The following is a 25,315-nucleotide window of genomic DNA, read 5'->3' as shown; positions in this document are numbered from 1 at the left end:
ATACTCAATCTGCTTATTTGCCGAAATTTATAGGAACAAATCAAAATATTTTTATAAGATTTCAAATTAAAAAGATTGAATATATTTTTTTACATACTTATTTATCTTCCACATATATAAGAAAGTTACTAATATTTCAATAAAATCAATTAATATTTCTATAAAATCAATTTGAATTTCAGCAGAGCAATTAGTTGAAATTGTAATGCATTAGTTGAAAAAACTTTATCTTATTTGAATATTTTTTATTTCGATATAGAATTATTAAATAAAAAAAAATAATAGTCGAAGTTCAATATCTATATTTCAATTATATTATATTAATATCATGTTTTATATTTATTAAAAATTTGTATAAGCATTATTACATTTTTTTTTCACATTATTATTGCATACGGACGATATTTTTATTCACTATTCATATTATTTCTTTGAAAATATTTTTAAAATTATTTCGATAAATAATTGTTATTTATTTTTGTTATTTATTATTATTATATATATTATTATTATATATATTATTTTAATTTTATATAAAAATTACTCAATTAAAATTTTATTTTAAATGTATTATATATTATGAATTATGTGAATGTATTATGTAATATGTATTCGAGTATATATTATTTTATTAAATTCCGAATTTCGCAGCATGACATGAGTTGAATTATATAGAATATTAAAATAGCATTGTTAACAATTGAATACTGATCTAGTTTCTTAGAAAAAAAGATTAGATGAAAACAAAAAATGAAATAGTAATATTCGAAATCAAATTTTATGTTTATGTGTATATAAGAATACGAAAGAATAAGTCAACAATCTTTGTTATCAAAATAATATTGCTTTATTCTAATTTCGATTTATTTGTATTAATATATATAGTATATATTAGAAATAAAAGTGCAAAAAAAAAAATTAATAAATTTATAATATTCATATGAAATATACATAAAAAAAAACAATTGCAGTATGTATATATCTTTTATGGATATTAATATAATAATGTAATATTAATTTATATTATTGATATCTGATATTCAAATTGAATATTATTTCTGTCTGAATAAGAATAAAAAATATTGAGTGCAAATTTAATAAAAATTTGATTGATTTTATCAATTGATTTATTAACTTATATTTGGTAATCTGAAATTTAAATTCAGTATTATTTAAATATTTATTATAATTCAATATTATTTAAGAATAATTCAGACTTTTTTGTGAAAGTAATTAAAAAAAACCAAGGAATTGTATAAAATATTCAACTTTTATAATTTGAAATCTTATGGGAATATATTTTAATTTGTTTATAGATTTCAGCAATTAAGTACAATAAAATGATTTATCTGACTTTAAATGAAATGTTGTATAATCATGTTATATAATTAACGATAAATATTGTGGAAATACTAGAATTTATTCGAGATAAGTTTTTGCTAAATAACAAATATTATATAATAATAATATAAATGTAATTTTCAATTTGCATAATTAGTAATAAAATATTTTTTTAAAAATAATATAAGAATATTAGTTATATTATATGATACTTACATTATATTTATTATTATTACATTATTGAAATTCAAAAGTAATTATTTAAATATATTTAAATATATAAAAAAATATCAGTATATTTAGTTTTTGTCGAGGGACTTTATTATTCGAGCGATAATACTCTATAATACTTCCGTGCATTCAATTCTCGCTTTTTCGCTGTTTTATTTTCTCTAATGCAAATTTAAAATATTTATAATTCGTTATTGTATCGGATGTATATGAATTTTTTTCATCGTTTAATGTTTAGATATTTTGATGTTTAGTCTATTCTCTAAAGATATCTCATACATATATTTTTATGCGATGGATTTATATTTATATATTTATATACATATAATAATATATAAGAATATGTATATAATAATGTATGTGCATGTATATAATAATAATTATTATACTATTACTAATAATATAGAATATTCAAAAATGTCAATTCAAAATTTATATGAAATATAAAATATAAAATATAAATATACATATACATATAAAATATATATACTAAATAAAAAAGTAAATAGATTGAAAATTTAATTCCAAGATATAGTCATTTTTTCCTTTTATTAGTTAGCATTATGATTATTGACTTATTATTGGTTTCTGCATTTGATATTTTTATTTGTGTTTATAAATTATTTTTTGAATGTTTTCATTCAATTTCTACTTTGTATACTTCGTAACAAATTCTTAATAGTAATTTTTAATGATATATTCTATATCATATAAATTTAAATGATTTTTTTTTAATAATCCATATATATATATATAAATACATATACACATTATAAACACAGTAGTATTATATACACAGTATTATATAGTATTTATATGTTATAATGTATTAATATTATAATATATATTATATATTAATATATTATATAATTATATATTATAATTATTTTCTTTTTAAATTAATTGCTTATATCTTGAAAAATAAATTTCAGATATCCTTAAGAAATGAAACGTCGATAAAATGAAGTGTATGCAACGAAAATAGAACTATCTTCCATCTCGTTTCATCTTGTATAGAATTAAAATGATTATAAAAATAAATAAAATTCGAATATTTTTGTATAATTTTGTTTGCTTTAATTTTTAGAAACATTCCTTAAATTTTCTATTTCGTCTGAATACTTTGTATCTGAAATCCTTCTGCTCGAAAGAAGTGGAAGATGATAAATCATAATATGCTGAAAAATCAACTTACGATGTCTATCACCGACACAGTAGTATATAATGTTGCGTCTCTCAGTAACGTTTACAAGTCTAAGTAGAATCAGTTCAATTTAAAATTATTACGATCGATTTTAATAAAAATATTTTATAAAAGTATCTTATTAAAAATATAGTAGTTATAATAAGTATTTTATAAATAGTGCAAATTATTTATTATCTAATTACACATTAAAGGTTAAAGTTTTTAAATTAATCATTTAATAAGGAGACTGAGCGATCTTTTGTGCATTTTTATTTTGAATTTCAATCAAATATTTAATTATATTTGATTAATTCTTTGATTATTATTTGGAAGAAGAAAAATAAATAAATAAGGTAAGACCAAAAGTTTTCATTTATATAAAATTTTTTAATTTTATATTTAATTTTATATTTATATTTATATTTAAAATATCGATTATAAATGAAGGAATTTTTATAAACAAATAATTTTATAAATTATTTTTAATGAAAAATATTAGTTGACAATAAAATTAAATGCAATTATCATTATTGATTATAATTAAAATTATAATATAATAATTAAAATATTTGATTATATCAACCGTGATTTATATAAAATGTTTTGTTTAACTATTTATATCGAATATCTCATAAAAGTTATATAAAAAATATTTTGACAAAAGTTATTTGATTTAAAGGAGAATATTATATATAAACCATTTTTTCATAGATATTTTTCATAAATAATGAAAAAAATTTTAATCTCAACTTTATTTTTTTAAATAATAGAATTTTATATATTTGAATTATATTTAAGTCAAATTTTATTAAAATATTTCTTCAATAATTTTAATTTCTTGTAAGATTATATTCAGTTCAATAAAATATTTTGTACATAGATATGTATAATTAAATAATAGATATTTATAATTATTTAATTTTTATTTAATCAATATTAAATCATTAGATAATATTAAGCAAGTAATATTATTAAGTAAGTTATTTAATTGAGATTTATATTAAATATTAAAATTTAACTACTAAAATTTTCTTCATTATGAAATTATGAATATGTGAATACAATTTTAAATTTAATAGAAGAAAGTAATGAAATAAAAATTTTTTTTCGTATAATGATCTAGTGACTTATTTTGTTTTTTTATTAAAATTAGATATGCATAAACAATGTATTAAATATATATTTAAATACATGAAATAATATATGTGTACTTGTATCTTTTTAATAGAAGTTCGAAACTATGATTTTTGATTAATATACGAAAAATAAGTTGAGCTTCAAAACTCTTTTTCTAAATATCATTTTTGATTTTTGATTATTTTTTTTATTTTAACAAATTCTTTATAATAATATTTTTACATGAATCTTGATAAGAATTATTAATTGATCGAAATAAGTAATTGATCTTTTATTAAAGATTAATTTCAACAAAGTTAAAAACATTAAAAACGTAATACAAATAAAATGAATTAGAGATCTATATTTAATCACTTTTATATAAATATTTATTATAAATATTTAAAAATATATTTAATCATTAAAAATAAAATTTATTTTGAAAAATAATATTAAATAATAAATTATATGATATGATAACAGATGGTGCATAACAAGTTCTTAGATAAGATAAGAATAAAAAAATAATTAAATACTTTGAGAATCTATTTAAAATAAATAAGAAAAAAAGTAAAATAATAAGAAAAAAATAATGACGATAATAATTTTATATAACGTATTATAACGCAATGCTTTTTATGTTCTACCAACGTCTAACGTATATATCCTTAAAGAAAATTAATATTTCAACATTTTTTTTATTTGATATAAGTAAAATATTAATTATTTAGATTAATTAGGAGATTATTAGAAATAATAAAATAGAATATTAATCATTTTAATAAATTGCATTCATCGAATTCTATATTTAATTTTTCTTCTATGTTTAATTTACAAAAATATTTTAAAGATATTTTCTTTATTTCATGCTGAAAATTTTGTATTTCGCTTAATGGAATATTGAATTTATTGTATTTTAATTATATTCATACGAATACATATACATATAAATATAAATTTACTAAATCATATAAATGTAATGGCAACGAATTTGTTTATTGTTCACTTGAACATTAACCTGAACAAATAATTCTTAATATGCATATGTTACATAATTTACATATTTTACATATGAATTTACATCAGAATTAATTTTTTGGTTTCAAGTCATTTTTAACTGATCTTTATTTGAAATTTTAATTTAAAATTTCAATATTTAAATATTGCAGTGTAATTATGAATAATAACTATTTATAATCTAATATAAAACTGAATATTTTCCAAAAAAGCATATCATCTGTTTTTTATGATTATTTAAGCTATATTAGTTTAGATAACATTAAAAAATTTTGTACAAATTATGCAAAGATTGAATTGTTCTTCTATTTATTAAATATTTTTTTATAATTTTTAATCTATTTATGTTTTTTTAGATAGTTCTGGTAAAATGTTTTAAAATACAATAATCTATGATTCAATAATCATTCAAAACCACTAAAGATCAACTACAAAGAAAATATGAGCGAATCGAATTTTAATGACGATTTATTTACTAATACTATTCTTTTAATTTCTTGAAAATTCTTTATAATATTTGTAATAAGTATTTAACATATTCAAAAAATCTGTACAAATGCATTGTTTCTCATTGTTTTTCATAATTTGGCAGTATTTGATAAATATGGACTATTTTACTTTTTGCATTTTTGAATGACATATTTTAAAAAATCAGCCATAGATGAATAGAATATTGCAAATTCACAATAAAATACATGAATACAAGATAAATAATGAATTATATACTGTAATAAAATGGATTATTTCGATGATTTTTATTGATACATTATTATTAACATTTATTGTTAAATTTATTGTAAAGAATTTTATCATTTACATAAAATAAATTATTTTATTTGTATTTTTACTTTATTTTTTTTGCAGTCGATCTTTAAATAATGACTTTAAATAATTTTGAATTATATATATCTTAAAATGTTTATTAAATAATTTGTAAAAAAAATTATTCTATTTAAAAAAACAAAATTGTTGAAAAAGTATCTCTATTTATTTATTTATGTCAAATTAATATTTTTATCAAATTATATTTCTTTTACATTTTTTTTTATCAACAGTAACAGCTGAGATTTAGATGACTCATTTTATATTAATATTATGAAAATAGAAAAATAATGTAATAATAAATACAAAAATAATGTAATATATTTTATAAAAAAAATTGGAATTAGATAATCAATCTATAATATATGACTTGATAAATTAATCAATTATTTTTATTCTTTTTTTCTCAATAGTTTATTTTAATTTTTAATGAAGTTATAATAATAAAGAAATCATAATTTTTATCTTATATCTTTTTTCATCGTTAGATATATAAAATTAGACAAGGTTTTACTAATATAAATTAAATTCTAAATTTACTAATATAAATAAAATTTATAATAAAATTTAAATATTTTAACAATGATTAATTTTACTATCAGTGTTTTCTTTGATTCTTGATAAAAGGTGATCACTTTATCGAAGTGATTATCAAAGTGATTAGAATATTATATCTATTATAATATTCTAATAATACTTCTGAAACAAATTATATTTCTGAATAAAATTCAATCGAAATGAAAATTAATGAAATTTATAGAAGGTGAACACAAAATATGAAATGTTAACTATAATTCATGCATTCAAAAGATATTGTTATGTAATAAATTCAACAATAAAATTGATTAAATGTTATATTTATATTAATTATAGTTTTATGATACACACACAAAAATTAAATATATTTATTAAATATTGCAATAATTATTGCAATAATTTTGAAAAAACAGAAATTAATTTTTGCAGCATGATATGTGACTATTTTGTAAATATTGTTTTAACGTGATTTTAATTGGATTATATATTAAATAACAAAGTTAGTTAATTATTATTTTATGATAAAATAATTAATTATATTAATGTAACTATAGATATTATTAAAAATTAATTTATATTATGTAACATGCATATAACAGTCTGATATTATTTACGCAACATACTTACATATTACTAATTGCAAATATTTATATCATATTATTATGCTACATATTGTTTACATATAAGCATTTAATGACATGCAAAAATCTGTATTTTAAATTCAATTATTTCAGATAATATAAACATATTTTTAATAACATTTAATTTAATTATTTGAAATTTACATCTTCCTATTGTTGAATTATATTATCGAAGTTGAGATTTTATATTTTCCCCGAATCTTTACGATTCTCACAATTAGCAATATTTTTCGGAATTATATCTATAAAATATTTATTAGCTCCAATCCGTTTCTGGAGTTATGGAATATAATTATATACAAACAATTATTGCGAAGTTCGCTGTTGACAAATTCGATTCACCAGACAATCAAACACAAAATCCATATGCTAATAATATTTCACATAATCATTAAAGTTCGAAGTTCAAAGAGTTCTGAAAGTTCTTGTTGTTTTGATAGTTCTTGCTTTTTGTAATTCTAATTCTTGTAATTCTTACACATTTTTAAGGATTTTCTCTCTCCACATTGATACCTTCATGAAGTTCCCATGTTCCATTCATGAGATTCTCGAATCTTCAGTGCGGTACACAAATGTCCAATAACGCTGCGAATCAACCTCTTGGTTAAGCAGCATCCTGGTTCGAAGAAAGCTCCTTAGAATGAGTCCGAGGAGCAATGTCATTCACAAGTCCGTTGTTTTCTCAGGAAACGCACATGCTTGTAGTAGTTCCTTTCAGGTAAAATGATGCTAACTGCCATTGAGATTGGCATGGCTATAAATGTCGTCTCAGGTACCATATTGATAACTCTAATCATACCGAATTGTTTCTAAATTTACAAAGCAAATAATTACCAAATTTTTTTCTTAAAAACGATAATTATCTTTGCAATATCATTCTAAGTCATTTATTCATCTGCATATCATCTGTTTGTGTCTAAACAATGTTATAATTTTTATTCCAAAAGACACAAATTTACATTCGAAAATCTATAATAAATCTAGAATACTAAATTAATAAAGTCTTAAATTGGTAAATAATATAATATATATAACAAGTTTAATTTAATTTTAAAGTTTAAATTTAAATTTTTGATTAAATATATTATATTCATATTGATAAAAACTGATTAGAAAGAAACATATAGAAAGTTTATTAAAAACTTATTAATTTTGCAGAGTTATCACAACAAATTTTAATATTTTTTTAAAATTAAAATATTTAAGTTCTTTTTTATATAGTGATTCATAAATCAACATTCATTATTTATACATATATGAAGGATATTGTATACAGTTATGTTTATGTGTATTATGTATATGTATTATGTGTATTAAACATTTCAATATAGTTTTCGTGAGATTATAATTATTTTATAATTATACGATTTATTATCAATGATATTTTTCGAATTAAAATGATTGATGAACATAGAAATTATTTATTTATTTAGCAACGATAATAAAAAAAAGCAAGATAAAAAAACACATTAAAAAAAAAAATTTGAATGTTTTCAATTTTTATAAAAATGTATAAAAACGTCTCATTAAATTCCAAGTTTGAAATTTGTATTGAAAATTTTGTATTTAAAAGCTTACTTATAAAATTCTATTAATACAAAGTATAAACAAAACTATAAATATAAACTAACTCTTCCTATATTAATAATAAAAAACTGTAAATTTTTAATTATGTTATTATCGTAGGAAATGATCGATATGATTGCAGAATTTTTTATTCAGCACAGAAAAAACAATATTATAAAATTAATGAATTAGATTCTTTAATATTCAAATATTTTATTCATTATTTTATTCATTATATTTGACAATAATTAAATTAACAAATTTTTTGTTTTTTATGATAAAATATATATTCTATTTAATGAGAATACAAAAATTAATGTCACTTTTTGTTTTCTATATATCTTAAAAATATGAGAATATCCATTAATTGCAGATTTCTGAGGTAATTTCAAAAACTTTCATTAAAATTTTTGTTAATAAACATTAGCTAATTACAAAGCGCATAGCCTAATTCAGTTACGTTGGTTACATATCACTGAGTAAGAACAAATAATAAATATAAATATCGAAGAAAGTGTTAAATATAATAAATATTTATTTATAAAAAATTCGATAAAAAAAATATATCGAATTATACAATACAAAAATTATAATATTCAATATCATTCATTTAATAGCATCTGTAAAAGTGAATAATGTAATTGTATATAAGAATTTAATATAATATATAATTTAATCAAATAAATATTTTTCGATTAATATTTTTTCAATTATTTCGATTATTTAACTAATGATTAATTGATTTTTAATGATTCATTTTTTTTATTAATTATAATAATTATTAATTATTATTCATCTTATGAATCAGATGACATTTAAAAATATATTGTAATAGTAAATATAATATAATAAGTCAATAATATTTTTACAAATTATATATGCTAATGGAGATTATTTAATTATTCCTTATTATAACTCAATGCACATTACTATAACAACATACTTGCCATTACTAATATATAAATTTTATATATTAGTAATATTATATTTATATATATTTAATTTTTAAATTTTGCCTTTTCATTTTTTAGCATTTATTTTTTTAGCATTTAGCAATTCAAAAATTGGGTTCATTTTAAATGTATAAGAAACAAAAATATATTTACAGGAACTGTGATTCCGATAAGTCATGTCATAATTTTTGATTTCCTCTAAAAGATTAATTAATTATATTAGATTTGATGTTATTAATAATTTATATAATTATTAGATTATTACTATTAATATGGTTTTAGAGTAAGTGTGACTTATAGAATTCAGAAGAAGGCCAAGATCGTTAATTGAGTTTGAGATTTAAGAAGAAATCATATTTTATTTTAAATTTTCTTTATAAATATAACTTATAATTTTTTTTTGAAAAAAACTGATTTTTTTTTTAAAAAACTGTCTCATCTACTCCGAGTAATTTTTCTAATCATTTATTAAATAGAATTTTTGCAGGTAAAAAATCTTCGAGAAAAAATTCTGCATATTGTTCTTATAGTTTTCAATTCATTATTTATTAGAATTTCATTGTTTATTTTTTTGATTTACATTATTTCGCATATTTTAATTGTGCTATTATAGTTATAACATTCATTTATTGATATAGATATAATACATTTATCGATCTTGAAACATAATATTATTATTAGATTATTTTTAATACATTATTATTTTTATTATTTTAAAAATAATATTCATGATTATTATTTTGTATGATTTTAAAAATCATATTTTTATTGATATAAACGAAAGAAAAGAAAGCTTTGTTAATTTAAATATTATGAACAATTGTATTTACAAAATTGTATTTTATTTTACTAAAAAACGAAATATTTCATTAAAAAGCGTCTTTTATATTTTAAATAGTAATTTATTTAATATATGAAATTAAAATACTCTATAATGATTTGGTACAATAAAATCACAAAGATCAATATGATCGAAGTTATCAATAATTTGTTATGAAAAATTTTCTTTTTTAATATTTTTAATCATCATAATGAATTATATAAATTATATTTATATATTCATATTCATATGTTATTATTTATATATTTAAAAAAAAATTATGTTTTTTTGTGAAAATTCCTATGATTTTTTACATAAAATTCATCAAATTAAATGATTTTAAATTAAAAAGTTTCAGTTTTATTAGTATCTGTTCATAGCCGAAAATGTTTTTAAATGCTTTAATCATAAATTAATAGATTTTTTATTTTATATAACATATATTATAAAAACATATATAACATACATTAAAAAATATATTAAATATATAATAAAATATTAAGTATTAAAAATAAAAATTTTATTAATTTAATATATAGTAATATAGATAGTAATAAAGAGTTCATTAATTTATTCTCTGAACATTATAAAATATAAATATACTATAAAATCGAAGAATGCAATTAACGGGAATAATTTGCAAATATTATATTACAAATATATGTTATCAAATTAAAATGGTATTTGTGTAATTATTCTTATTAAAATCAATAAATTGAATCATTAAAATATAAAAAACAATAATATATATTAAAGAAATGTGATAAATTTTTTTAAAATAGGAATAAAACATACTAAGTCTACATAGTCTATTAAAAAATCTAACAAAAAATAATTATTAAACTGTTTAAAATTTATTTAATTTAAAAATAAATTAAATATTATAAAAAAGAAGAATAATTGAACACAATACTTTTTTAAAGAATTATTATTTAAATAAATTAATATAAATTTGTTACGAATATTTTACGAATATAAAAAGAATACATTTATTAATATATTATTTGTTATATAATAATAAATTAATTAAATTAAATAAATAAAATTTTCATTAAGTAGAATATATGCTTTATTATAAGAAAAAACAAAAAAAATTTATTAATTTAATTATGGCTAAATATAAAGAATAATGGATAATATATTATAATGTTTGAATATTAATAAAAATCACTGCATTTCATTCTTATCGAGTTAAACACATTTACTCATAAATTGTGATTCATAAATCGCTATATTAAAAATGAGTACAAAGGAGATTTTTTTTCAATTTTTAATCATAAAAAATAAATATAATTTTATTTTTATAAAAATTTCTAAATTAATAAATTTATTTTTCATTACAGAAAAAATGTCATTATATATAAAATTGTTTATATTCATAATGAATATTATTAGTATATTTATGCGACCTATATTGTGGTTTATGTATAGAAAAAGACTACCGAATATACCTCCAATTAAAAATCCTTTATTAAGATTAAGTGCAACTACAATAGCAAAAAAAATCAGAAATGGAGATGTAAGCAATTAATTACAAATTATTTTTTATAATTATGTAATAATGTAATGGTTGTTGCAAAATGCATAAGTTCTATTATTTTATTTTAATTTTTTTTCTTTTTTTTTTATTATTTATACTTTTATTATTATCTTATAATTTTCTATTATTATTAAAATAAATTTTTGAATTTTTTCTTTTTTCTTTTTTTTTGTCAAAATAAAAAGCTTTTTTTAAGATAACAAAATATATATTAATTCGAATTTATAATTTATAATTTAGTTTCATTATTGATAACACATTATTAATCACAGTTTTTTATGATTAAAAATAATTCTGTTCCATTGAATATAGCTTAAAAGCGAGACAATAGTGAAAATATATATCGATCGTATCCAAGAAGTAAATCCTTTTATAAACGCAGTAATAGAGGACAGGTTCGAGCTAGCTATAAATGAAGCAAAATTATACGATGAACAGTTAAAAAGTGGAAAATTCACTATACACATATTGGAAAAGGAAAAACCACTTTATGGTGTACCAATCACTATTAAAGAAAGTTGTTGTCTATCAGGTAATGATCTTTCGGATATATTTAACGAAACAATAATTATGAAATTAAATTGAATGAAATGTTCATTTTTTAAATTAAAACATTTAAATATACTATTTAAATATACATATATGTATATACATAATAGATAGATATCATCAAATATGATACATTATGATATATAGTATGTATATATATGAAGAATTAGATAAAATTAATTAAAACATAGAATATCCTCTTTTGTATTTTTTTCTTAAATAATTTAAAAAATAATTTTAAATATTTAAAAAATTTTTTAAATATTCTAAATATAAGATATTAATATATTTATTAGACATCTTTAGAAGATTGAAACCAAAAATTAATATAGAAAAAAATTAGCTCAGATTTATTTATTAAATTATGAGCAATTTAAATTCGTGTTAAACGAAGTAAAACGAGAAGCTGATATTACTTTATTTTCTTTATCTCATTTTATCTAATATAAAGTGTTAATACAATCTAAATATGTTTTTATTAATATTTTCATCAATTTTCATCAATTTTATATCAATTTTCATGTTTGTTTTGGAGTTTTTGAATCAATTTTTCAATGATATGTTACAAATATAATATAATATAACACAAATATAATATAATATTAATAATTCTGTATAATATAAATTATTTAACCAAAGAATATTGAATTCTTAACAGAATGTTTTAAATTCAAGAATTGACTTGTTACTAAAATTATTAATTAAAAACATATTTAGAATGGAGAATGTGATTTATTATATATATTTTTTTTCAATAAATTTAATTTTTTACATCAAGTTTTTTTATCGAAATCATATGATTAATTTTTGAAATAATAATTTTTTTTAAATTAGGAATGAGTTATACCGGAGGTTCCTTATTAAGAAAAGGAATAAAGGCCTTAGTAGATGGACCTACAGTAAAAATAATAAAAGATGCTGGAGCCATTCCTTTATTAGTTAGTAATACCTCTGAATTCTGTACAAGTCTACATAGTTATAATTTTCTTTATGGTCATACATTGAATCCATATGATAGAAGAAGAACACCAGGAGGATCATCAGGAGGTGAGGTAAGTATTAATTATTTGCATTTTTATATTAATTTCAATTTTTTCTTTTACATAATAAAAAATCATAAATTATGCTAAATTTATAAAATTTTAATAATTATAATAAAATTGTGAAATTATATACATACTTATATAGTATGTTCATGAACATTTCAAGAGTCGATTCTAAAGAGCAAACAGAAAAATTGGTATATAAAAATATTATTTGAGGCTTTTTATTTATTCAATTATAATTTTGTATTAGATAAAACAAAATGAAGACAGAACTAGTGATATGACAGAGATAGTACGGATCATTTTCATCTGATTTCATTTAACGCAAATTTCAATTGTTTATAACTTAATAAATAATCTTCAATCGATATTTTTGTTTAGCAACTTTTATTAAAATTATTGTTATAAACTTTTTAGTTTAAATTTGTTAAAACTATTATTATATAATTAAATACTATTTAATTTTTTGCAATCAATCCTCCAAATCATGTATATTTATATATTAATATTGCTTGTATATAAAGAGTATCCCAAAATTCATGCAAGATTTGAATTTTGTGCCATTTATGTGGTAAAATGTTGTCAACGAAAAAAAAAAAGACAGTATGACAATTTAGGATTAAAAATGGAGTGCTTCACAAAAGAACAAAACGTGTTTTTATTGTTGAACAATATTTTAAAAATAAGGTTTAGCAGTTACAATTTGCATTTTTCGAACAAAATTATTTTCACTAAATGTGAAACTTATTTTCATCTTGATGGATTAGTTAATCAATAAAATTGTCGCATTTGGGGTTCAGAAAATACACAAGTGATTGTTGAGGAATAAATTCATCCACAACATCTTGTTTGATGAGGATTTTGGGCGGCAAGCTTCATTGAACCATTTTCGAAAATGCGGCTGATCAGGCAATAACAATTAATGATACTCATTATCGCGACATAATAATAGTTTTTTGTGACTAAATTGCAAGATATGGATATAGACGATATGTGGTTTCAACGATGCCACATGCCATACAACAATTCAATTATTGCATAAATCATTTCCTGGTATAATTTTCTATTTTAGTGATCAGAATTGATTGCACAGATTATGCGATTTAATGCCAACTTTTTGGACTTTTTTCTTTAGGATTTTTTGAAGTCTAAGTTTGTGCCGACAAGCCCACAATCTTTCACGCTTTGAAAAAGGAACTTAAGCGCTCTATTAATGAAATTCACCCATATTTATACAAAACACTCATGGAAAGTTTCAACAAAAGAATGTTATATGTGCCAGGAAAGCCGTGGAGATCATTATTAACAAAAAATTTATAATTTTTAATTATAAATAATAATAATAATAATAAATCTTTATTTTCTATCAAAATTACTTCTTGCATGAATTTTGGACAATCTTTATAGCAAATATATTGCAGCATAGAAAATATTACATTGTATTAAATATAATTATTGATAATGAATGTATTTGAATTAACAATGGTTATAATTAAAATAATTCGACGAATGGAAATGAAAAAATTTTCATTGTTTTAGGAATATGATCATTGACTTTTTTATTTCAAAGAATCGATATTATTGTTTATTACATTTACGGTTATGATAACTAATAAATTTGAATTCTTTTTATTATATATATATTAACAACAATTATAGAATAATAATATAAAAAAATATTTTTAAATAAAAACGTCAACGATGATATTTCGAAAATGATGATAATTTTTTCGTATCATTCATCGAAGTATTCAAATCAATAAATATTCATTCATCGAATATAATTTCAAACATGATAAATTATTATTTAGACAATACTTTTAGAAAAATATCATCTATTTTATTTCATTACATTTTTAAAATGATATTTATATATTTTAACAATTCATTTTTTGTTGTCTTGAACCTATAAAATTTAAATTTTAATTTAATTTAAAATTTAAATCTTTAATACATATCAATTATAATAGAAATTTTATAAATAAATATACATACTTTTTTTATTTAATTTTTTATTTTTTTTTGAATAATAATATAACAATAATAATAATAATATTGATCTTTTACTTATTAATTTTTATTTTATTTATTCATTATTAATAAAAATACTGCATTTACAAATTTATTATATTAGATTTAATGATAAATTGTAATTCTATATTTTTTAAATTGTTATATATTTACATAAATAATTATTTTTAAAATAAAATAGAATAAAAAATAAATTTTCATATATATAGAGGAGACTAGGAAGATACATAGAAATTTGATATATTTTTATATTTTTCATATTAAAAGTAAAAGAAAAGTCTTATATGCTTCTCTATATGCTTCACTATAGATTGTCCTATATAGATCACGTATATTTGTTTGTATTGTTTTAATTTATTTATATAAAATTTTTATCATCATATTTTTATATTGTATTAATTTTTATGAAATATTATTACATGAAAATATATTTATTATTATATGTGTCAATTCTTATTGTTTTTAATTTAAGATTAAATATTGCTAAAATTAATATTTTTAAAATTAATTAAAATTCCATATTTTGATAGGTACGAGACAAATCAAGATTTAATACATATACCATATTCCCAAAATAATTTATTTTATATAATTTGTAATATTCTTCAATCAAATTATGGCTATGAAATTTGTATATTTTAATAGATATAATTTAAATCAATTTAAGTATCATATAAATTCATCGGATAATATTAAAAATATATTAGAAATTATTAATGAAAATAAACCAATAAAGATAATAGTTAAAAAGTAAAAAATTGATAAAATGACATTATCTAAATATATAATTAAATATAAAAATAACAAAAATATAGTTTTTTATCCAAATTTTATAATATCATAATATCTATATTTCGTAATATACAAATATTTACAAACGAAAAACAAAAATTACTTTCAGAATATTTATTAATTTCAGCAAATTTTAATTATGATCTTGTTATGTTGTATATATATATATATATATATATATATATATATATATATATATTAATCTATATGCTAATATTATGAAGAACTTATGAAAGTGAAGATGCAATTTGCATTTATTATAATTTCTTACATTCACATTCGAAACAAACTTTCCAAAAAAAAGTATTGAATTTAATATCAAATGTATTCTAAATAATACCATATATAATATGTTGATATAGGCATTCGAACAAAAATATTTCATTATAAAATTTGTATGAAATAAATTGTTTTTTTGTTTCATGTCTCTTATAATTATATATCAAAAATGTTTTTTGTTTAAGTTTAAAAAATTTATGTTTGCTTTTGTTAATGAATAGAATAGAATAGAATAGAATAGAATATGTAAGTGTGCAAAAAGATTATTAAGATATTATTTAGATCATTAAAATATTATTTAATATTATTTTTTTTATATAATTTTTTTTTCTAAAATATATTCTTCCTATATTATTGCAAATGCATTAATATTTTTAAATCTCTTAAATAATTGCGGGAAATTATCTTGTATATGAGTTAAGATTACAATTTTAATATTTTCATAATAATTTTATTATGTAATAAATTGGTTTTGTATTGTACTGTAAATTCTGTATTTTATATATAACTGAATTTTTAATTCAGTTTTTATTTAAATCAGAAAAATATTCACAGAAATTATTTTGTAAAATTTTTAAATGGTAAATGATACATTTTTTCAGATAATATTAAAAAAATTTTTAAGTTTTATAAAATATATTACATAAATTTGTAAGATTTATAAATATGTTATTAAATATATAAATATTTCAGAATTTTAATTCAATAAATAATATCATAATTCCAATTTTTTTTAATTCCAATCGGTTTTAATTTTATTTTTCATTTCTTCTAAAATTGTGATTTTTTTTTTCAATTATTTCCAATCTATATCATGAGATATTAAAAATTCATTTTTATCTAAATATTTTTTTTAGATATATGTAACATATATCAAGAAAGAAATCAATAACTCCAAATGACGTTTCAAATATAATATATAAAAGTTTTTTAAAATTAATATCTTAAGTTGTTTTGAGAAATTAAAAAGATTAATTTACTAAATAAAAAAAAAATTTTAATTTGTCGGAATCACAAAAAAAATAATGAAAATTGTTTTTAATAACTTTTTATCTAATGAAAAAAAATATTTTAAATATTTATTTTAGTTATATAGTATATATTGTAAAATTTATTAAAATTGATTATGAACATAGAAACAAGCAATAGGCATCAAAAAATGTAAAAAACTTTAGATTTTATTTCTAATAAAAAATTGTAATTTTCATTTTTAATTATTATTTAATCGTCAAAAATATTTTTCAACGAAATATTTAATATTATAAAAAAGTATAATTATTGATTTACTGGTATAAAATTTGATTGATATTGTTTTTTTTTTTGAATTATATTATAAAATGTTTATTCAAAATCGACTTTTTGTCCCATACTTGAAATAAAAAATTTTTACTATTTTATTTATTTAACATTTTATATTTTATGTAATATAATACTAAATAGATAATAAAAAATTTTTGTCAAATTAATTACATTTAATAAATTAGTTACATTTAATAAATTAATATTTTTGATATATTGAAAGATATCATTCTTCCCTAAACAAAAAAATGAAAATGCAAAATAGAAATTCAGCCTAAAGAAAAAATTATATAATAATCTTGTTTCTTTGATAAAAAATAAAAATATATATTTATTATATTATAAGTTAAAAATTTAATTTGAACTAAAATAAAATTAAATAAAAATCTTTTTGCAATTTTTTGATTTGGAATTTTATAAAAATACTATTTTAAACTTTTTGTTTTCATTCCATTATTTTATATTTATAATTAATTTAAATTTCATTATATTCATATGTATTTATAATTAAATAAATACATAATACATTTTTAACTTAATCATTATTGTTATTATCATTTTTCATATTTCTCGATTTCTTAAATATATTTTCTGAATAAATATATAATTTTTTTTTACTCTATATTAATTTTCTGCAATTTATTTTGTCATTTTCAAAGACTTAGCGAATATTTCATTTTTTGTAATATCACATTTTAAAAAAATAAAATTATCTAATTCATACTTAATTCATTTTTTAATTTTAAGAATCAATAAATTTCCATATGTTGAAATATTTATTATTATTAAATATATTTTAATATGTTTACTTAATACTGTATAAAACTATAATTTATTTTGAATAATATAATACAAATAAAGTATTTTTTTATCTTTTGATACAAATAATGACAAAACTGTTGTATTGCTCTTATGAATATCCAAGAGTCATTAATAATTTCTTACTAACTAACTAATATGATGCAATTATTAATTATTTACAAATAAAGATTTTAAATTCAGGATTTAATTTATTATTTGTCAAAATTTTAATTCCTTCTTTGAAATGATGAAAAAAAAAAATTTATTAGCATATTATATTGATTATTTGTAATTTATAATTTGTAAATTTTGTTAATAATATTAATTCAACTCTAGAATTTCTGGAACTAATAATTTTTGCATTTAAAATATATATTATTTACATTTTATAGGCCGCATTACTTGGTGCAGGAGCATCACTCATGGGACTTGGTTCGGATATAGCTGGTTCCATAAGGATACCATCTCTCTTCTGTGGTATTTTTGGTCATAAACCTACTGCAGGTACCATAGTTAAAGTTTGTGATAATGAACTGTTATATATAATGACATTTATATTGAATAATTTTTTTTGCAAAGAAAAATGTTATTTGAAATTACTTCAGAAATCTTCAGTTTCTGAATATTAATATAAACGAAATATAAACGGATGTTTCTGAATATTTTTGGATCGCTCTATGTATATAATTTCTTATTTAAATTTTAAAAAGAAAGGTATATAACGAATATTTTCTCCTTTTTCAATATTATTATTAGATGTGATTATTTTTTTTTTATTTTTTTTTTTTATATATATTAATGAAGAGATTAAATAATGTAAGATAAAGCAAATTTTTAAATATAAATTGTTTAATTTATTAAATACTGTGTTATTTCTAAGCGAAATTGGATTATATATAATTAAAATACATAAAGACTTTTATAATTAAATATATATTTTTTAATATTAAGTATACTCATTCTTCAACTTATATTATTCTTTTTTATGTAGAGTTTCTTTTTACATAATGAATCTGGATTTTTTATATGGATTTTTTATATGCAGTTTTAATTAATATTTTTTATGCGATTTTTTCTTTTTCACTTTCATTATTGATGTTATAATTAGTAGTATTATAAAATATAAATATTGAGATTACATACTAATATATTTTCGTTTTCTTAATATAATATTTTTTTATATGAGAGAAAAAAATTTTAAGAATGGTCATAGTAATGATTTCTAAAATTCGTAATATCGATTATTAGTTAATGTATACTCGATTGATTTTTAAATATCTAATTTTATAATTTTTCGAAAATGAAGCGTTCTAATTTCATTATTTTTTATTTTCATTTTATTTAGGACCATAAATTTGATGGTAGTGGTTTCTGATTTTATTTGTATCTAATTATGAATTTTAAATCACATTGTATTTAGTATTTTTGGAAACTTTAACATTAACACACATACACACACACATTTATTTATTTATTTAGAAAATTATTCTGAGTAAAAAATATAGTATATATATTACAGATTTGTTTTTGTTTCAGAAACAAAAAATGATATGAATCATAAGAAATCAAACGAAGTATTTAATTTTTAATAATCATTTGAAACTGTATTTTATATTGATTTGTATTGATATATAAATAGACGTTTTTAAATCGCTAAATTTATTTCCTTTTTGTACGATTTTTTATATTATGAAATTGCATAAAATTAAAAATTTGTTGCGTCAATATTTTTTAATTAATAGCAAACATTAAAAAACAAAGTATTAAAAATGATCTTATTAATATATTAATAAATTTTATGGAAAATATATTTATTTTGAATAATTTATATAAACGAAGTCAATATAAATCAATATAAAAAAATAATTATAAAGAAATAATTACTATTAAGAGTTAAATAATTGAAATGCATTCTTATTTATGGAATCATGTAAATTATCTTTTTTATTTTGAGAATGAAAATGAAACAATCTATATATGATATAATATTTGTTATATTATTATATAATGTATAATATTTTTTAATCAAAATAATTTCTTAAATATATCAAAGTTCTTTGTTTTTGATTTGATTCATAATACATATAATGATGTATGTTATTTTAGTATTATATTTTTAAAATAATTTTTTTTTATAAGTTTTTAATTCATTATTTTTTTTAAAAAATTATGAAATAGTGCTTGCGACAACAGCTAAAAAGCAAATATCTATCAAAATTGCAAATTATATAATTATCGTATCGTATAATTTGAACTAATAATTAAATATTATTAAGTTTTTTTAATTTTTTATCAATAATTAAAGAACATTATCTATAATACAGTACAAGAAAAAAAATTGTTATTGAAAATAAACATTTCACGAATTTTTCATCTACATTTTTCAAATTTTATTACAATAGAATTAAATAATTATACGAAATTTATAAATATTAATTTATATGCATATTTTTGTTGATAATAATAAACAATTTGTACAAATGAGCAATAAATTTAAAAAAATTTTAAATAATAGCTACATTAAACTATTTTATAGACAAATTCTGCTAACATAATCTGTTCAGAGATAAAAACGAAGTAAAATATGTATATCCATTTATTTTTAATAATAAATTTTAATATTAACAATGAGAAGGATAAATTTTAAATATTAATTCTGCTTATTTAAAATTTAAATCGTTGAAAGTATGTAACATATACTCAGTTTTTGTTGCATTTTTGATATCTCGGCTATTGTGCAAACGTTACTTCATTTTTGTTTCCAATCTGACAACAGAATGTGATTACTATTTATTTACTTTAAACATCGTAATCGGTATTTAAATGTATAAAATGTATAATATTAATGACTAATGATTTAATATAATTTAATATCTATATAATGTGTACATATATATATTAATATATTTTTATAGATTAGAATTTTGAAATTTTTCGAAAATATAATAACAATATATTTTTCGAAAATAAAATTACAACCTATCACACGCATTCCATCTTATTATTTCAATAGTTAAAGATATCATAAATTTTTTAATTTTATTAAATAATTGAATTTTACAAAAAAAAAAAGAAATAAATGCATGTGAATTACATATTATTGCATATATTTCAAAATATATGAAAAATATGCAAATTAATTAGTGTATTAATTGAAATTTAAAAAAATTAGATTTTCTATTTAAATTTTATTTTATTATTAATATATATTTTATAAAAAAATATATGTATGCAATAAAAAACGTTCGCAATATTATATTTTTTCAATAATATGTATATATATATATATATATATATATGTATATATGTGATTCTTCATCCATAGGTATTGTTTCTAATGCTGGTCATTTGCCTTTGGTCACTGGAAATATCAATTACATGTTAGTAATGGGACCAATGACAAGATATGCGGAAGATCTTAATTTAATGATGAATGTGTTAACTTCTAAATGTGAAAAATCTTTACGTTTGTATGATTCTATTGAATTAAAAAATCTAAAAGTTTTTTATTTAGATAGCTTTCCTGATATAAAATCATCTTCGATGGAAATAACTGAAGTAGTCTATAAAGCTTCACAATATTTAATAAACAAGGGTGCCATCGTGCAAAGAGTAATTATTTTATAATAATTTTATAATAATTTGATTTTAAAATAATTGATTTTAAAATTTGATTTTAAAAAAAATATTTAAAAATTTTTAACTTTAAATAATTACATTTATATTATAGTTTCCAAAAGACAAGCTGAAAAACATATTATATATGACATTCTCTTTATTTTCTGAATTAAAAGAATTTAATTTACTAGAGGTAATAATTATTATAATATATTAATAATAAATGAATATATTTTTATTATTTGCATGTCTTCAATTTAATTTTTTGAAAATTATTTGTAATTTATTTCTTTTTTTTTTTAGGGAAGAAATTCAGTTCTTGAAATGGGAAAGTCAATAATAGGATTATCATCATTTACACAAACATGTTGTCTTATACAAATGTTCATAGACAAAAATGCATTTATATCAGTTTCAAAGAAAGAATATTATATTAATGCTACAAAAGAACTCACTCGAGAAATGAATGTATGATTAATTATTCATTTAATGATATATAATTTAGAATATTATACATATGTATTTATACATATATGTATGAAAGTCTTTTATTATAAAAATGTTTTGTTTATAAAAAGGAATATTAGAATTAATATTAGAATTAAGATATTTACTTTTATTTTAATTCTATTATTACTTTTCAAGAAATATTTAATAAAAAAGATTGCTTCAAAAGATTTTAACTAATTAATATTTTTCTATACTAATATCTTTAATTATTCTTTCAATTATATTCAGATGTGTCTTTCTACTTTTTGTATTATTATGTATTATTTTGTATTATTATGTGAAATAATAATTATGATAATTATAATACTAATGATCATAAACATAAATAGACTTTTAGAAAATCTCATAGTATATACTTATATCTATATTTGTTATATTGTATCAATCTAAATTTTTTTTATGTTATTTACAGGATATATTAAAAGATAATGGAATATTAATATGCCCGTCCTATTTTCGTACAGCATCTTTTCCCCAAACAATGATTTTTGAAATAAATAATTGCATATACAGTTCATTAGCAAATATAACAGGTTTACCTTCAACACATGTACCAATGGGTATGGATAAAAATAGATTACCAATTGGATTTCAAGTAATTAATAAATTAATTTCATATTTTTCTAATATGTCTTTAGAATTTTTATTTTTATAAAATTTATTTTTAATTTTGTTTCAGATAATATCTGCAGCTAATCAAGATTATCTTTGTCTACTAATTGCCAAAGAATTTGAACAAGTATATGGTGGTTGGATTTCTCATTGATAGACTTTTTTTTATTCTACATCGTTATGAATATATTGTTATGAAATATATAAGTATTATTTATCAATACAGATGTTTATGTAAATACAAATTATATAGAGAGTATATATATATATATATATATATATATATATATATATATATATATATATATATATTATAAAGACTAAATAATAATGAAACAGAATTTATGAAAAAAATTCTTTGAAATTAATAAAAATTAAAAAATAATAAAAAAAATTTACGTATAAATATATGCAAATAAATATTTTTTATTTACATATTTTGCATTTATTAATTTATAATATATTATATGCTCAATTTATATTATTTTTTTAACATAACTTATTTATATAAACATTTGTAATTTAATTATCAAAAATTGTAAACAATGTTAATGTAATAAAAGAAATAAAAATGTAAAAAAGAAGTGAAACAAATAGATATTTATTGATAAATGTAATTAATTGATACATATTGTTTATTTGTACATATTTTCCTTTAATTTCACCAAAATTTGCATGTAATCATACAATTTATATTAAATATCTTCTCTTTTTCAACAAACAAATAAAATTATTTATATTATACCTATACGAAGTTTCTTCAATAATGATTTATATTAATTAAAAAATCATGATGTTTTTTTATTTATTATATATTACATTATAAAATGTAAAAGAGTTTTATATATTAAAAGTTTATTGATTTCACAATAAATTTTAATATGATAAATTAATTTCATTAAATAAATCGAAATATTGTTAAAAAAAAAGAATAAATTTCAAATTTAATATCTTTCTTTGAATTTTTCCTTGTAATTTTTTAATTATAAAATATTCAATATGAATTCATATTGATTTTAAACATTGAATTTATTATATGAGACTATATAACTATAATTGCTATGTGCATACCATACTATACATTTACCAATCTATAGATCTAGCTCATATTTGTCATTTTATATTTTCCATGAAAATTATAATCAATAACAATCAATAACAATATGAATCTATTTTATCGTGATTTACAAAGTATTGCCTTTATTATGTAATGAAAAAGGCATACACTCTAAGGCACTGTGCTCTGAGTTCATTTTCAATATAAAAATTCATAAAATCTATATAAAAAACTACTTTTATTTGTTTAATAGAGTAGTCTCATTTCTTACGATCACATGAAGGCACATAAGGTTTGCCTCCATGTTTCTCCCATTCACGATTAAATTCATGTTCCAAAACTTCTGCACCGCGTTTCCTAGTTAATCCAGTTTCGTCTAGACTCAATTCGCACATTTGCATATCATCAATACCTTTACAAAAAATAATCTTTTTCAATATGTTAATTAACATAATAAATATATATGATTATTAATTTTCTTTATAAATGTAATTTTGAAAGCAAGTTATAAATGATTATTATATAATATTTATAGTAAAAATATATTGCAATGATTCTAATTGTTATAAATAATTCATGACCAAAATATTGTATATAGATTAAATTAAATTATCTTATTTTTTGTATTAGATTATCTATTAAAATAGATAAGAATAAATAAAAATCAATTAAAAATGAATATTTAGAATTATACCTGCTACCAACAAAATTGGTGCTTTATCTGGATGAAGTTCCATCTGTCTAGCAACATATTGACCATCGAAATGAGCGTACCACCATCCTCGCTTACCAGGTGCATGTGAGTCTTGCTGACCTGTTACAGTTGGTCGTATAAAAGGAATTCTAAAATATCGTTGCGAAGATTCGACTATGGATTGTTTCATTTGAGATCTTGGTGTTTTTGCAGCTGAAAAAATATTAAAATATATTAATATAATATGTTCTATCTAA

The 25,315-nt window shown here is 17.9% G+C and overlaps 2 protein-coding genes across 7 annotated transcripts in view; one reads left to right on the top strand and one right to left on the bottom strand.

Annotated features, from left to right (window-relative positions):
* The first annotated feature begins 3,093 nt into the window (after positions 1 to 3,093).
* On the top strand, positions 3,094 to 23,528 carry LOC551094 (fatty-acid amide hydrolase 2-B). The gene is made up of 10 exons (XM_026444401.1): positions 3,094 to 3,111; positions 11,574 to 11,749; positions 12,083 to 12,302; positions 13,154 to 13,371; positions 18,960 to 19,071; positions 21,893 to 22,179; positions 22,298 to 22,378; positions 22,489 to 22,653; positions 23,108 to 23,290; positions 23,375 to 23,528. Exons 2-10 carry the CDS (start codon positions 11,579 to 11,581, stop codon positions 23,459 to 23,461), a joined length of 1,524 nt encoding a protein of 507 aa, XP_026300186.1. The 5' UTR covers positions 3,094 to 3,111; positions 11,574 to 11,578; the 3' UTR covers positions 23,462 to 23,528.
* Positions 23,529 to 24,405: 877 nt separating this feature from the next.
* Positions 24,406 to 25,315, bottom strand: part of LOC409285 (myosin heavy chain 95F) — a 101,817-nt gene continuing 100,907 nt past the window's right edge. For 3 of the 6 annotated variants that reach the window (XM_026444155.1, XM_026444157.1, XM_026444156.1), the window contains 2 exons: positions 25,059 to 25,271; positions 24,406 to 24,776 (listed from right to left, as the gene is read on the bottom strand). In XM_026444155.1, the coding sequence (XP_026299940.1) occupies positions 24,625 to 24,776; positions 25,059 to 25,271 (365 nt within the window). In that variant the 3' untranslated portion in view covers positions 24,406 to 24,624. The remainder of the gene's footprint in view (positions 24,777 to 25,058; positions 25,272 to 25,315) is intronic. The other 3 variants (XM_026444158.1, XM_026444159.1, XM_026444160.1) reach the window with 1 other exon arrangement.

The sequence above is a fragment of the Apis mellifera genome, linkage group LG12, assembly GCF_003254395.2.
Source record: "Apis mellifera strain DH4 linkage group LG12, Amel_HAv3.1, whole genome shotgun sequence".
NCBI lineage: Eukaryota > Metazoa > Arthropoda > Insecta > Hymenoptera > Apidae > Apis > Apis mellifera.
Note: the sequence above shows the minus strand (reverse complement) of the source record. Positions and strands in the feature narration are given on the sequence as shown.